This window comes from Heloderma suspectum, chromosome 1 (genome assembly GCF_057233095.1).
Source record: "Heloderma suspectum isolate Gila_16-S chromosome 1, 16-S_ref, whole genome shotgun sequence".
NCBI classification, from domain to species: domain Eukaryota; kingdom Metazoa; phylum Chordata; class Lepidosauria; order Squamata; family Helodermatidae; genus Heloderma; species Heloderma suspectum.
In genome coordinates, this window is record NC_139458.1 from 144,271,514 (window position 1) to 144,285,849 (window position 14,336).

Consider the following 14,336-nt stretch of genomic DNA (forward strand, 5'->3'; position numbering starts at 1 on the left):
CATTTGGCCAACATGTTATACAGAATCATGGGGGCAATGTACAAGTAAACATGACTACTTGGGCATTCTCCTCTCAGACAGGAGTGTATCCATAAACCTCTTTTTGGTGGGGCCCAAGACATTTTGCTGGGGCAGACTGTTTTTGGAAATGCACATACATAGTGCATGCCACTACAACACGCTGGAAATGCGGGTGCATACATGCACCACTACAACACACCTGAATATTTCTCTTGCACACATGCTTTGTTGCTTAGAGTCACATGCTATGATATTTAGAAGCCTACACAGAGTGGCAGAAAATCCTCAGAACTGGGAATTTGACAGCACTAATGCAAACGAGTGCATTAGTTCAAGTTTCAGTACAAGAGGCATTATGAACTACAACAAAACGTGATTTGGAGTGCGGGTACCCAGTGCATTCCCCTTGTGATATGGTGCATGGATAAGTCTAAACACAGTCTAAAACAGTTTCCAGCTCATTCCCCTTGTGATACAGCTCCTGGATAAGAGTTTAAGTAAATGTAAGCTTGTATAAAACAATTCCCAACACATTCCCCTTGTTATGCAGCACCTGAACTCTGTTTCTGTTCTTCCCATGCACACAGTGCTATGATGTGAGATTTGGATGAGCAATACACGGAAATCCTTTTATGCTCTCTAGAGTAGTCTACTAGGTACTAAGACCGCTGAAAGAGAAAGGTGGTTTCCGATCATCTTCCTTTCCTTTCCTTTATTATATTTGTATACCGCCCCATAGTCAAAGCTCTCTGGGCAGTTCACAAAAATTAAAAACCATTACAACACATTATACAAAATACAAAAAAGCATATACATAAAAACCATATAAAAAATAGCACATGCACAGACAACATATATCTAAAAACAATTCGTTAAACAATCAGCCAAAGACGATCTAGGACCTAATTAAAACTCATTATATGCTGCCAAATGCCTAAGAGGGCAGTTTTAACCTGGTACTGAAAAGATACCAATGTTGGCGCCAGGCGAGCCTTGTTGGGGAGATCATTCCAGAATTGGGGGGCCACCACCGAGAAGGCCGTCTTTTGTTGCCACCCTCCGAGCCTCCCTCAAAGGATGCACCTGGAAGAGGGCTTTGGATGCTGAATGTTATGTACAGCTCGGTACATGTTGGGAGATGCGGTTGTGCAGGCAGTGCCTGGGTCCTCAGAGTACTTTGGAACTTTTTCTATAAATGTGGTCTGTGGAATGACCACTCTCTACAGTGGTAGTGGCCTTGGATTGTGCAGTTGCCACAGCAGCAACAGAACAGGAAGGTTCTTGAAACAGGGCTATTAAAAACTTGTCTAAGATAGAAAATCCCAAAGGGGAATGAGAACTTTTAAGATACATTATTCTACTGTTGAAAAAGTAAGCTTCCTGGAAAGGGCACCCACTAGTAATGACTTTAACATATACTTCAAAACTAAGGGAGCAAATAGCCTAAATAAACCAGCTTGGACAGAGAGTGCCATTGACTAATTCTGCACAAGAATAGTTGGCTATAATGTACCCCAAAGGGGAAGAGCAGCAGGGCCACCCCAGACCTGCTAGAAGAAAACCCAAATGGATTTTTTTTAAAAAATTATTCCACTGATTAAGGTGCCTGGACAGATTAGTGCCCCCAGAACTGCGTGACTATAATGTACCCCGAACTGGGAAAGCAGCAATCATCCCAATCCTGATAAAAGAAAACCCCAAAGACAATTTAAAATATTGAAGTAATTAATGAAATGCAATGTGAACTGAATAATGTGCAAAATGAAAACTCAGTCCAGATTTCAAAATTTGAGTAGACACTCTGTGTGAGAGAAATTTAGGGGGAAAGGCCTGGAAGAGGCAGGAGTCAAGCCAGAGCAGCACAGCTGGGAGAAGTTGCACTGTGCAGTGTTAATAAACAGTTATTCACCTTGCCAAGTTGTAGAAGTTATTGGTTAAAGACACCCCAAAGTTTGGGTAACAACACACTCTGTGCCCCAGACTGAGAGGGGGGGGGGAAATACCTGCAGGTTAGGCAGGTGCCTGAGAATAAAAATTTGTCTGTGTGCCCCAAGCTGAGCCCAAAAGCTGGCTGGCTGGGCAGGTGCTCGAGAAACAAAAAAATGCTTGACTAAAAATTGTTGTGGGTGGGCTGGGCTGCCCAAAATTGAATGAGAGAGCCCAAAAGTGGCCTACTTTGCAACTCAACAAATGATCTTAATGCAAATTAAATGAACGCTTATTCCTAATAAGACTGGCCACGCCACGGCCTCCTCCCTCCCTGAATCCTGCCTGGCTGCAGTGCTCACCTGAAAGCAGAACTTCCAATAATAAAGAAGATCATAGAATAGTAGTAGGGTTGGAAGGGGCCTATAAGACCATCAAGCCCAACCCCCAGATGACCAGAAACATCCCCCCCTTTTCTCTCACGCTCTGAGAAGCCTTGTACTCAAGAGACTGGTTTTTATACTCCCTCTGCTCCTCCCTGACCATCCCTGTAGGAGGGGAGTACTCTTCTCCTCCTGTAGGAGAAGAAACCATAGTTGGCTGAGGCAGAGTGACAGGCAGCTCAGCCAGCCAGCATTTGACTGTTTCTTTCACCAGCTATCCAGGCTGTGTCACGCCATCCCTTGCTCCACTCAGGAGGTTGCACTGCTGGTCCTGAACCCTCCTCCTCCTCGTCCTACCATACCCCTAGGTTTCTTGATGCCACACAGCTCCAACACAGCCACTCAGGGCGCCGAGCTCACAAGCACTTCCTGGAAGTGTGGCCAGCTGGGACACCTGTGCTGCTCTTGGCACACGTCATCTCATGGCACTGCTGCCTGTGAGCTTGACGACCCGAGCAGTCACTCTGGGGCCTGCTGCAAGGACTCAGTAAAAAGCGGCAGCTCTGCACACCATCGAGAAACCTGGTTAGTGATGGTGGCAGAAGGAGCAGGTGAAAGGGTCAGGTCGGGCTGAGGTCCTGAGCAGAACGAGGAGTGGTGTGACACAGTCTGGAACGGGGGGAAGACACCACGGAGTCTTATCACCCTTACCCTCGTGACCTCCTAATGGGGCCTGGGTCTTTGTCCCTGGGCCAGGCCCCCCTGCCCCTGCTCAATATGCCCCTGCTCTCAGATGCCCTAATATAAATGTCATAAAGCACACAACTGTTGCATTGTCACAGTTTAAAATGTGCTGTTTATTATACAAAAGCTGAAAATATGCAAAAGCAGCACTAATAGACTCATATTCAAAAGCAGGGGGAAATGCAGTAGAACAGGGTTTTTCATACAACAAATAGAGCATTGGTTTTTCTAACTACACAACTATAATTAAGTGTGTAGTAATGTGTTCTAACATGCTCCGTAATCTCTAAGGATGGATCCACCTTGTATTATTTTCTGTGTTGGTAATGTGGGTAGGCATAGCTCCTTAAGGGCGAGTGACTATACCTTTAAACAGGACTGGTTATAATATTATAAGAGCACTCTTTGGGAAAATATACCCACCTGGTTTGACCAAAGAGCAGGCAGCAGTAGCCATTTATCATCACTGCCCTAAAGTAAGATTATTTGGGTTAAAACAAGCCTTATTGGATTTTATTTTTGCAAAAATGTTTGGTATTACTACTTCATGTAGGGGTAGACATCTCTCAATAAATGAAAAACAAACAAACATAAAAAGGAAATATGAAGAGGAAGAAAGTGTGTGTCATCTAACCAATACTCTCCCTTTAGCAGCAACTTGGATTCACGCTCACTATTTTGAAAGAACAGTTGGTAGCCCCTTACTGTCAAGTGCCCTGTATGTTCTAGAAATGGTTACTCCAGGGGGGCTAAGTGTATGAGAGGCAAATTTTGGGGTTCAGCCTGCTGCTCCCCCATTCTAGGCTTTCTCCTTACTGCTCTATGGGTTGCTTGGGTCCAGGCCAGCTCCAGAGGAAAGAGGCTGAGGCCATTACAGAGTGAAAACAACCCTCTGGACAAGGCAGTGGAGGAGAGAACAGCACACAGTGATCATCCAGCAGCAGCCCCACAGCTTCAGGAGTGACAGAGACGGAGGAGCAGCAGCATCCCAGGCCAGGGCTCTGTAGCCAGGGCTCTGTAGCTGGTCTAAGAAGTGAACCACTTACCTGTAGATCACTCAATATTTGGACTCCATCCCTTCCTATTTTTGTTGGAAATTAGAGCAGCCCTCCCCAACCTGGTGCCCTCTAGACACGTCGGACTACCCATGCTGGCTGGTATTGATGGGAGTTGTAGCCCAACACATCTTTAGGGGGGGACTAGGTTGGGGGATGCTGATTCAGAGACTTAGCACCTGCCTGCTATGGAGTGCTGCTGCTGCAACATTTGCCCCAGCAGGAAAACAGCTGGCGAGGCTCTACAGATTGCCCTTGCTCTGAGCGGGGTGTGTGTTCTTCCGAAGAGTGATGCATTGTGGGTGAGGTGGCCCAGAGACCACTTGTGCTGCAGCTGCCTTGCCACTGTATGGAACTTCTTTGTTCAGAGGCGGTTTACCTCTGAACATCAAATGCTGAAGCATCTGGTTGGCCCCTGTGGGAAACAGGATGCTAGACTGGATGGACCCCTTGTACTGATCCAGCAGGGTTCTTATTTATTTATTTGTTCATTTCTATACTGCCCAATAGTTGAAGCTCTCTGGGCAGTTCACAACAATTAAAACCATAACATGCAACACGATAAAATACTATATAAAAGTTTAAGACTACGGTATAAAATAAAAAGAATAACCAAATAGAACCTAGCAGCAGTGCAAAGATTTAAAATACAGTACCAGATTTGAAACAGAAACTGAAAGGCTAAGATGCCTGGGGAAATAAGAAGGTCTTCACCTGGTGCTGAAAAGAATACAATGTAGGTGCCAGGCAAACCTCTCTGGGAAGCTCATTCCACGATCAGGGTGCCACAACAGAAAGGCCCTCTTGTTAATAACCACCCACCTCACTTCCTTTGGCGGGGGCTCCTGGAGAAGGACCACTGAAGACAATCTTAGGGTCCAGGCAGGTATACATGAGAGGAGATTATCCTTTTCTTATGTTAAGGTTTGGTTCAGCCTGCTACATTGTTAGTCACTCCGGTCTGTCTTGTAGAAATGTTATTCACAGTACAAGCTTGTGTATTCCTAAGAAATGGTTCATAATACTGTTTGTCTCATACTAACATCGTGTCAGCCTGCCTGGGCATATCTCTAGGCCTAGCTGTCCCATTCTGCTGGATCCTACAAAGAGTTCAGTTTCTCCTCTATATGCAGCTATAACTTTCACTTATCTCTGTTGCAAATCTCTCACACTTTCTGGTACAATACCACCAAAGAGGTTCTTAAACCCTTTGACAACCTTAGGACCTGTCAAGTTGTTCCTTCCTTATGTTTTCCCTTCTCCAGAGTAGATCCAGCTGGGTAAATGAAACTTCACCCTGGTGGACCTGATCCAACGTGGATTGAATCCCAAGGGGTAATCTTTTTGATAACTCCTTAGAGCTTTTGTTTGCAACAAAAATAACTAAAATTAGAAACCTTAAAAAAATAAAAAAAGAAGATTGACTTTTCCTCATTTAGATGCTGCATCTAAAGTGGTCAAAGCTGGGGAAGGAACTGGAGCAAGACCCAGGGACTCCATGGAAAAAGGGAAGCCAGATAGGCTGTGGCCCCTGGAAGAGATTTATGTCTGTTTATGGGGGTCACAAAGGATATCTTGGAAGGTTGCTCTTTTTTTCTTGTTTTGCACAGTTGTGGTGGTTTTATTATCGTTCGAGATGTATTTCCTGTATCCAAAGTGGCTTGCTATCAGGTTTAAAACATACATAAATTTTAAAAACTTTAAAAATATCTACATCGAAGAAATAATCAAAACCCAAAAAGAAATATGAAAAGAATCTGAAAGGCAAAAACAGCATATGAATTGTACTGCACAAAAAGCTGTCCATCTAAAAGTGAGCAGTGCTGGAGCCAGACAGACCTATATTATTATTATTATTATTATTATTATTATTATTATTATTATTATTTACATGCCAAATAAAAGAAATATAACAATTATTACATGCCAAATAAAAATAATAAGAAAAAATGCAGATATCAGAGCACACAACCAATATATTTTAATATCCGGGTTGAATTGAGCGTTCCTAAAGTCAATAAAAGAAAGCAGGCTTTCTGAAAAATTGCAACTCCTATGCTTTTAACTGATTAGAATGTTTATATACCACTTCCCCTTTTTAAAATTCTGAAGCTGTTTACAGTAAATTATAAAACAATACATCATTATAATGCCACAACAACATTTACACTAGTGCACTGCTCGCACACCACAAGCATTCATGCAGGATGTGGTTCGCAACGCTTTCTCTGTCTCTGTCTCTCTCTCCCTACATACATATATTTGGATGTAGCAGAGAAACCAAGCTCTCTGCAGGATCCAGCAGAATGGGACGTATAGTTAAGCATTCAAAAAAGAGACTGTAATGAAGTTTTGCCTCCTTGTTTTTCCAGGTGCTGTTATCCACACTAAGACATGATGGCGGAACCCAAGCTGCCTCCCCCGTATGACAACAAGCGGCCTGAAGATGAAGAATCCAAGGGAATGACTGACAGAGGTAAGGAAAGGAAGAAAGCTCCCAGCCAATGGGGGGTGGGGGACTCACACAGGACTCTAGGGCTTGTTGTTGTTGTTCAGTCGTTAAGTCGTATCCGACACTTCATGACCCCATGGACCATAGCACGCCAGGCCTTCCTGTCCTCCGCTTTCTTCCGGAGTGTGCTCAAGTTCATATTCATTGCATCGGTGATGCTATCTAGCCATCTCATCCTCTGCCGTCCCCTTCTCCTTTTGCCTTCCATCTTTCCCAGCATCAGGGTCTTTTCCAGGGAGTTTTCTCTTCACATTAGGTGGCCAAAATATTTGAGCTTCAGCTTCAGTATCTGTCCTTCCAATGAACAGTCAGGGTTGATTTCCTTTAGGATTGACTGATTTGACCTCCAGCACCACAGTTTGAAAGCATCACTTCTTTGGCGCTCAGCCTTCCTTATAGTCCAGCTCTCACAGCCATATGTTGCTACTGGGAAAACCATAGCTTTGATTATACGAACCTTTGTCGGCAAGGTGATGTCTCTGCTTCTTACAGATGTCTCTGTCTCGGTTTGCCATAGCATTCCTCCCAAGGAGCAAGCGTCTTTCAATTTCATGGCTACAGTCACCGTCTGTGGTGATCATGGAGCCCAAGAAAATAAAATCTGTCACTGCTTACATTTCTTCCCCTTCTATATGACAGGAAGTGATGGGGCCAGATGCCATGATCTTCGTTTTTGTAATGTTGAGTTTCAAACCAGCTTTTGCACTCTCCACTTTCACCCTCAACAAGAGGCTCTTTAGATCCTCTTCGCTTTCTGCCATTAGGGTGGTATCGTCTGTGTATCTGAGGTTGTTGATAATTCTCCCGGCAATCTTAATTCCGACCTGTGATTCCTCCAACCCGGCATTTCTCATGATGCACTCTGCATATAAATCAAAGAAGCAGGGCGACAATATACAGCCTTGTCGTACTCCTTTCCCAATTTGGAACCAATGGGTTGTTCCATGTCCGGTTCTTACTGTTGCTTCTTGACCTTCGTACAGGTTTGTCAGGAGACAGGTAAGGTGGTCTGGTACTCCCATCTCTTTAAGAATTTGCCACAGTTTGTTGTGATCCACACAATCAAAGGCTTTAGCGTAGTCAATGAAGCAGAAATAGACGTTTTTCTGAAATTCTCTTGCTTTCTCCATGATCCAGTGAATGTTGGCGATTTGATCTCTAGTTCCTCTGCCTCTTTGAAACCCCGCTTGTACTTCCGGTAGTTCTCGGTTCACATACTGCTGAAGCCTAGCTTGTAGGATTTTGAGCATAACCTTGCTGGCATGTGAAATGAGTTCAATTGTGCCATAGTTTGAACACTCTTTGGCATTGCCTTCTTTGGAATTGGAATGTAAACTGACCTTTTCCAGTCTTGTGGCCACTGTTGAGTGTTCCAAATGTGTTGGCATATTGAATGCACCACTTCAACAGCATCATCTTTTAGGATCGTAAATAGCTCAGCTGGAATACTGTCATTTCCACTAGCTTTGTTGTTAGTAATGCTTCCTAAGGCCCACTTGACTTCACTCTCTAGGATGTCTGGCTCAAGTTCAGTGACCACACTATCATGGCTATCAGGGACATTCAGATCTTTCCTATATAGTTCTTCTGTGTATTCATGCCACCTCTTCTTGATCTCATCTGCTTCTGTTAGGTCCCTGCCTTCTTTGTCCTTTGTCATGCCCGTCTTTGCACAAAACGTTCCCTTGATATCTCTGATTTTCTTGAAGAGATCTCTAGTCTTTCCCATTCTGTTGTTTTCCTCAATTTCTTTGCATTGTTCATTTAAGAAGGCCTTCTTGTCTCTCCTTGCTATTCTCTGGAACTCTGCATTCAGTTGGGTATATCTTCCCCTTTCTCCCTTGCTTTTCACTTCCCTTCTTTCCTCAGCTACTTGTAAAGCCTCCTCAGACAGCCACTTTGCTTTCTTGCATTTCTTTTTCTTTGGGATGGATTGAGTTGCTGCCTCCTGAACAATGTTACGGACCTCCGTCCATAGTTCCTCAGGCACTCTGTCTATCAGGTCTAATCCCTGAAATCTATTCGTCACCTCCACTGTATATTCATCAGGGATATGATTTAGGTCATACCTGAATGGTTTAGTGGTTTTCCCTACGTTCTTCAATTTAAGCTGAAATTTTGCAAGAAGCAGCTCATGATCTGAGCCACAGTCAGCTCCAGGTCTTGTTTTTATTGACTGTATGGAGCTTCTCCATCTTTGGCTGCAAAGTACATAATCAATCTGATTTCGATATTAACCATCTGGTGATGTCCATGTGTAGAGTCGCCTCTTGTGCTGTTGGAAAAGCGTGTTTGCTATGATCAGCGTGTTCTCTTGGCAAAACTCTATTAGCCTTTGTCCTGCTTCATTTTGTACACCAAGGCCATGCTTGCCTGTTACCCTGGTGATTTCTTGACTTCCTACTTTGGCATTCCAGTCCCCTATGATGAAAAGGACATCTTTTTTTGGTGTTAGTTCTAGAAGGTGTTGTAGGTCTTTATAGAACCGATCAGCCTCAGCTTCTTCAGCCTCAGTGGTTGGGGCATAGACCTGAATTACTGTGATGTTGAATGGTTTGCCTTGGATTCGTACTGAGATCATTCTATCGTTTTTGAGATTGTACCCCAGTACTGCTTTTCCCACCCTTTTGTTGACTATGAGTGCTGCTCCATTTCTTCTAAGGGATTCTTGCCCACAGTAGTAGATATAATGGTCAGCTGAATTAAATTCGCCAATGCTTGTCCATTTGAGTTCGCTGATTCCCAAGATGTCAATGTTCAATCTTGCCATCTCATGTTTGACCACCTCCAGCTTACCTTGATTCATTGATGTGACATTCCAGGTTCCTAAACAATATTGTTCTTTACAGCATCGGACTTCCTTTTTACCACCAGACACATCCACAGCTGAGTGTCCTTTTGGCTTTGGCCCAGCCGCTTCACTCTTTCTGGTGCTACTTGGAAATTCCCTCTGCTGTTCCCCAGTAGTATATTGGACACCTTCCGACCTGAGGGGCTCATCTTCCGGCGTCATATCTTTTAGCCTTGTGATACGTTCCATGGGGTTTTCTTGGCAAGAATACTGGAGTGGGTTGCCATTTCCTTCTCCAGTGGACCACATTTTGTCAGAACTCTCTGCCATGATCTGTCCATCTTGGGTGGCCCTGCACAGCATAGCTTATGGCTTCACTGAGTTACGCAAGCCCCTTCGCCACAACAAGGCAGTGATCCATGGAAAGGGATAAATGCAGTTGACAGGAAGGGGCAGGCAAGAGAACTTGGAAAGTGGAGACTATGGATCAAGAAACCAAATAGGTATTTTAGGGTGGTACAGAATTTTACATAGCATTATTTATTGTTGTTGTTGTTTTTATATTGTTTTTAACCCTGCTTTAAACACACACACACAAAGCGGCTTACAAAAATTAAAAGCAACAATAAGAATTACATTAAAAATAGACAAACAAAGAAAAACTCAATGGAGCAAATTCATGTTCTGGCTCATGTGGACAGCCCCCATGGATAGAGGAGGCTCTCTGCAGACAGTCACCCTCCACCCATACCTCACGGAGGAAATGGCAGGGCTGGAGCACTCCATCTTCTCATGCATAGCTGTCAACCTTTTGCTGAAGGTTGAACAGGGCTATAGTTTAACGGATCATCCAGATCTTTGATTGTAAGTTTATATGAATTAATGTTGCTCTTTCTCATCTTTTCTTGACAGATGATAAGAACTGTGTAGAGGAAGGTGGCTTTCGCATTGCTTATTGGGTTGAAACGAATGTCCGTCAAACTTTCATTCGCAAGGTAGGCCTGAAGTGAAGACTACAGACAATGATTCAGGCTAATGATCTGGTGCTTAATAAAATGAAGTATATGCCGACCTTTAAAATTCCTTTCACATGGAGGTAGTTCTCTCACAGAATCACCAGAAAAGAGGAACCCAATGACAAAAGCCAGTAGGTGCCAATGTAGTGGTTAGAGTATTGGATTAGGACTTGGGAGATCCAGGTTCTAGTCCCCACTTGACCATGAAGCTCACTGGGTGACCTTGGGGCAATCACTCACTCTCAGCCTAATCTACCTCACAGGGTTGTTATGAGTCTAAAATGGAGAGGAGGAGGACCATGTATGGTGCCTTGGGTTCCTTGCAAGATGAAAAAAGGCAGGATATAAATGTAATAATAACAAAATTTAGAAAACAATGAAAATGTATGAAAATATGTGCATTGTCCCAGTATTGGGGAAAAGGCGGGATATAAATATAATAATAATAATAATAATTGTCTGTAAGTTGGATCCAAATAGCGACACATTACTTTGCATTCATGCCTGCAGTTACTTCTTCTCCTTTGGCTTCTCATCCAGGTCTATAGCATCATCACCATCCAGCTACTGCTAACTGTGGGTATCGTTGCAATCTTCACCTTTGTGTAAGTCTTTTTGTGCATCTGCCGGCCACCAATTTGGATGGCATTATAAGGGGACTGGACAAATTCATGGAGGAGAAGGATATCAATGGCTACTAGTCCTGATGGCTCTATGCTTCCTCCTGTATCAGAGGCAGTATGCCCATGTACACCAGTTGCTGGGGAACACAAGCAGGAGGGTGCTGGTGCACTCGTGTCCTGCTTGTGGGTTCCTGGTCGACAGCTGGTTGGCCACTGTGCGAACAGAATGCTGGACTAGATGGATCCTTGGTCTGATCCAGCAGGGCTTTTCCTATGTTAGAACTTGGGCAGAATAATCCAACAGGGCAGGGGAGGGAGAACGTGGAGAAACCGCCACTTCCTATACCATGCTAGGGTCACACAGACAGGGTGCAAGGAGTGGGAAGGGAGATGCAGGGTATTTTTTCTGGCTACCCCACTGCCCCCCTTTCTTTAACTTTCCCCTTCCATTGCTCTCAACAAGAGGGAAATAAAATAGACCAGCTCCAGGACTAGCATGGTTTTTCCCTCGTTCCAGGAGCAGTTCGGGAGAACAGGGGGGCTTGGATCTGCTTCCCCTCGATTGCTCTGACATGACCCTGGAATGCCTCCCTTTTGCCCCCTCTGCTGTCAGAACACCGAAGGTGGAGAAGCAATGGTGGCTGACTTGTCCCACTGTGAGGAAGCTTCCGAGGGTGAACCTTCTTCTCGTAGGGACCCTGGGACTGAGCCCTGAAGATAGGGGTCAGCCCAGGGATGGGGAGCATGCAGCCCATGGTGGTTCCTCATCCGTCCCATGAGCTTCTTCCACGGGCCCCGCCCCTTCTTCCTGGGATTTCCTTGCTGAGTGCAGAAGAAAGACAGACTTTCTTCCGCACGGTGCAGGGAAACCCCCTCTTATCTCCAATCACTGAGGGGGTTTTAAGGTATTTAAACCAGTCCTGTAAGGAGAAAGTGTGGGAACTGGAGTCTTGTGTTTTAAAAGTCCATTTCTGTAGCTTCCTTTGGTGCTCCTTTTCTGTGGCTTTCTCCCAAACAGACATACATAAAATTGAACTGTGCTTTGTATGCCTGAAAGCTTATGCCTGAGTAGACATGCATAGAATTGAGCTGTACTTTGTATGCTTAGTGGGAAAACTGTCTAAATTGGTACAAATTACATCTGGCCCAGGCCACTTTGCTTAGGTCCCATCCCCCTGTGCCCATAGCCCTGTTCCTGCTGGGATGCGACCTCCAAGACCCTTCCCAAATTGGCACCCCTGGATTAGCAGAATGGAGCAGTTTTGTAATTGTTCTGGGATTCTGACAGCCAGTTAGTTCCATCATTGTTTAATTCCACTTGGAAAATAAGATTCTGAAATGTAGCTAGTGGAATTCTGCAACTGAACCATTTATCTAAAAGGAAAAAAAATAAAACTACATATTTTATTTTTATTAATTTGTTTTTTAAAAAACAACCTGTCCTGCAATTTCACAATGGTGAAATGGTACAAATGTCTGTCTCCCCAGCATTTGAGCTTTGGCTTTCATTTTTTGGGAGGAGGCGCAGATTTTATTTTGTAGGCTTGGCTCTGGTCAAAAGCTTAAATAAAGGGAATTTTGAAACAATGGGTTTTCACTGTGAAAAAAATCCAGCATGCTCCTGCGAATCCTAATCGGATTCCGTCTTCCAGAAGGATAGATCTTCCGAATCTGGTTGATTCAGATTCTGTAGCCTTCCCTATTTAAAGGGCCAGGACAGGCACCTGGGATTATGCTGTAGTGTTAGCCGGAGAATGGGGAGGGTGATGGGGATGGCTAATAGGCTAGGGAGAAGGAGAAAGAAGAGTGTAACATATGCATGTTATATTAATGTATGTGTTTTCCTTGTTAAATGTGACCCAGGGTTACATAGGGTTAACTGTGTGGTAGTGAATGAATGAAAGGTGGGAGGGGCTTGTATGTGTGTGAAGATTCTGAGGTTATATAAGGGATGAACTGACGTGAGTCAGCCTTAGGGATGGAAGAAGCTACAGTTGGTAAGGGGGTTAGTGTATAGCATTTTAGAAGGGGAAGAGTTGGTAGGGAAGTTAAGACCAAGCTCCCTGAGGGGTTTGTTTCAGAGTTTCAGAGGTGAAGGCTGCGGAAAAGGTGGAACCCAGGCAGGTATGCCACAAAGAGCAATAATGGAAGTGCCTGGAGCAAGGTCTGTGGGTACACAACTGCTCTTATGTAATCTTTTGCATGGTTGAGGCAGACAAGCCATGCCAGTAGCTGGATGAATACGTACTGCAGAAATTGCTCTTAGCACAACACAGCAGTAACCACGCCAACAGTATACCTGCCTGTGCTAGCATCGACTTCCATTGTGACAGATCAGAGGGGAAAGGGAGGAGGACTTCCCTTTCCACTAAGATCTCCAAGCAATGTGCTTCTTTCTCTGCCCCCCTCTCCCTGCAGCATTCTCAGTGGGGAGAACTGCGAAGTACATATTATTCTCCCTGCCGTACCGTTGTGCTGCTGTTGCTCACAGTGCATTGCAACAGAAGTTCAGAGACCTGTTGTCCCCTTTCCCTCTTTTTTGTGTTGCTTTTGCTGGAAATTTTACACAGGTGGAAGAAATGGGAAAATTCATAGTTGAATTATGGAAACCTCTCTGCTGTGGGTGCGTGTCTTTCAGTAACAGCACACAAAAAGTACATAGTTTGTGCACACCACTTTGAAACCTCTAGATGTAAATGTTTTTAAAATACTCACAAATAAATAAATAGTTACTTACTTAGGGTGCAGTCCTATGCATGTTTAGAGAGAGAGAAAGTCCTACACCTCCCAGCATTCCCCAGCCAACCATGCTGTCGGGAGCTGTAGGACTTTTTTCCCCCTGTCTAGACCTGCTTAGGATTGTGCCTTTAGTTAGTTAGTTGTGCCAAGATTGTTCAAGATCGAGCCAAAGGTGTGAACAGGTTGTGAGTGGCTTCTGTTCACCACGTTCTAGTGGGGAAAGTGGAACTGTGTGTTATATTTTTGTGGTTTTAATTTTGTGAACTGCCCAGAGAGCTTCGGCTGCTGGGCGGTATAAAAATGAAATATTTCCCACAGTGATGGTGGTGGTGATATTGATGACGTATGCAAACATCATTAGTGTACGTGGCACCTTACAGAGTTACATGGGCCAAAATAGGCTGGCAACCTGATAATGCTTGATCTCATGTCTTCCTTCTCTACAGACAACCTGTGAATGGTTTTGTGAAAAATCATGTCGTACTGTACTATATATCTTAGTAAGTATCAGTCTCTATACAAATAC

The 14,336-nt window shown here is 44.2% G+C and overlaps 1 protein-coding gene across 2 annotated transcripts in view; it reads left to right on the forward strand.

The window, feature by feature from the left end:
• The window catches only part of LOC146358243 (protein lifeguard 3-like), a 29,879-nt gene that overhangs the window by 2,217 nt on the left and 13,326 nt on the right, over window positions 1-14,336 (forward strand). Inside the window, exons 1-5 of one of the 2 annotated variants that reach the window (XM_084806201.1) lie at window positions 2,689-2,915; window positions 6,502-6,605; window positions 10,345-10,427; window positions 10,989-11,053; window positions 14,257-14,310. In XM_084806201.1, the coding sequence (XP_084662327.1) occupies window positions 6,524-6,605; window positions 10,345-10,427; window positions 10,989-11,053; window positions 14,257-14,310 (284 nt within the window). In that variant the 5' untranslated portion in view covers window positions 2,689-2,915; window positions 6,502-6,523. Of the gene's footprint in view, window positions 1-2,688; window positions 2,916-6,501; window positions 6,606-10,344; window positions 10,428-10,988; window positions 11,054-14,256; window positions 14,311-14,336 lie in introns of those variants that run through there. The other variant, XM_084806191.1, reaches the window with a different exon arrangement.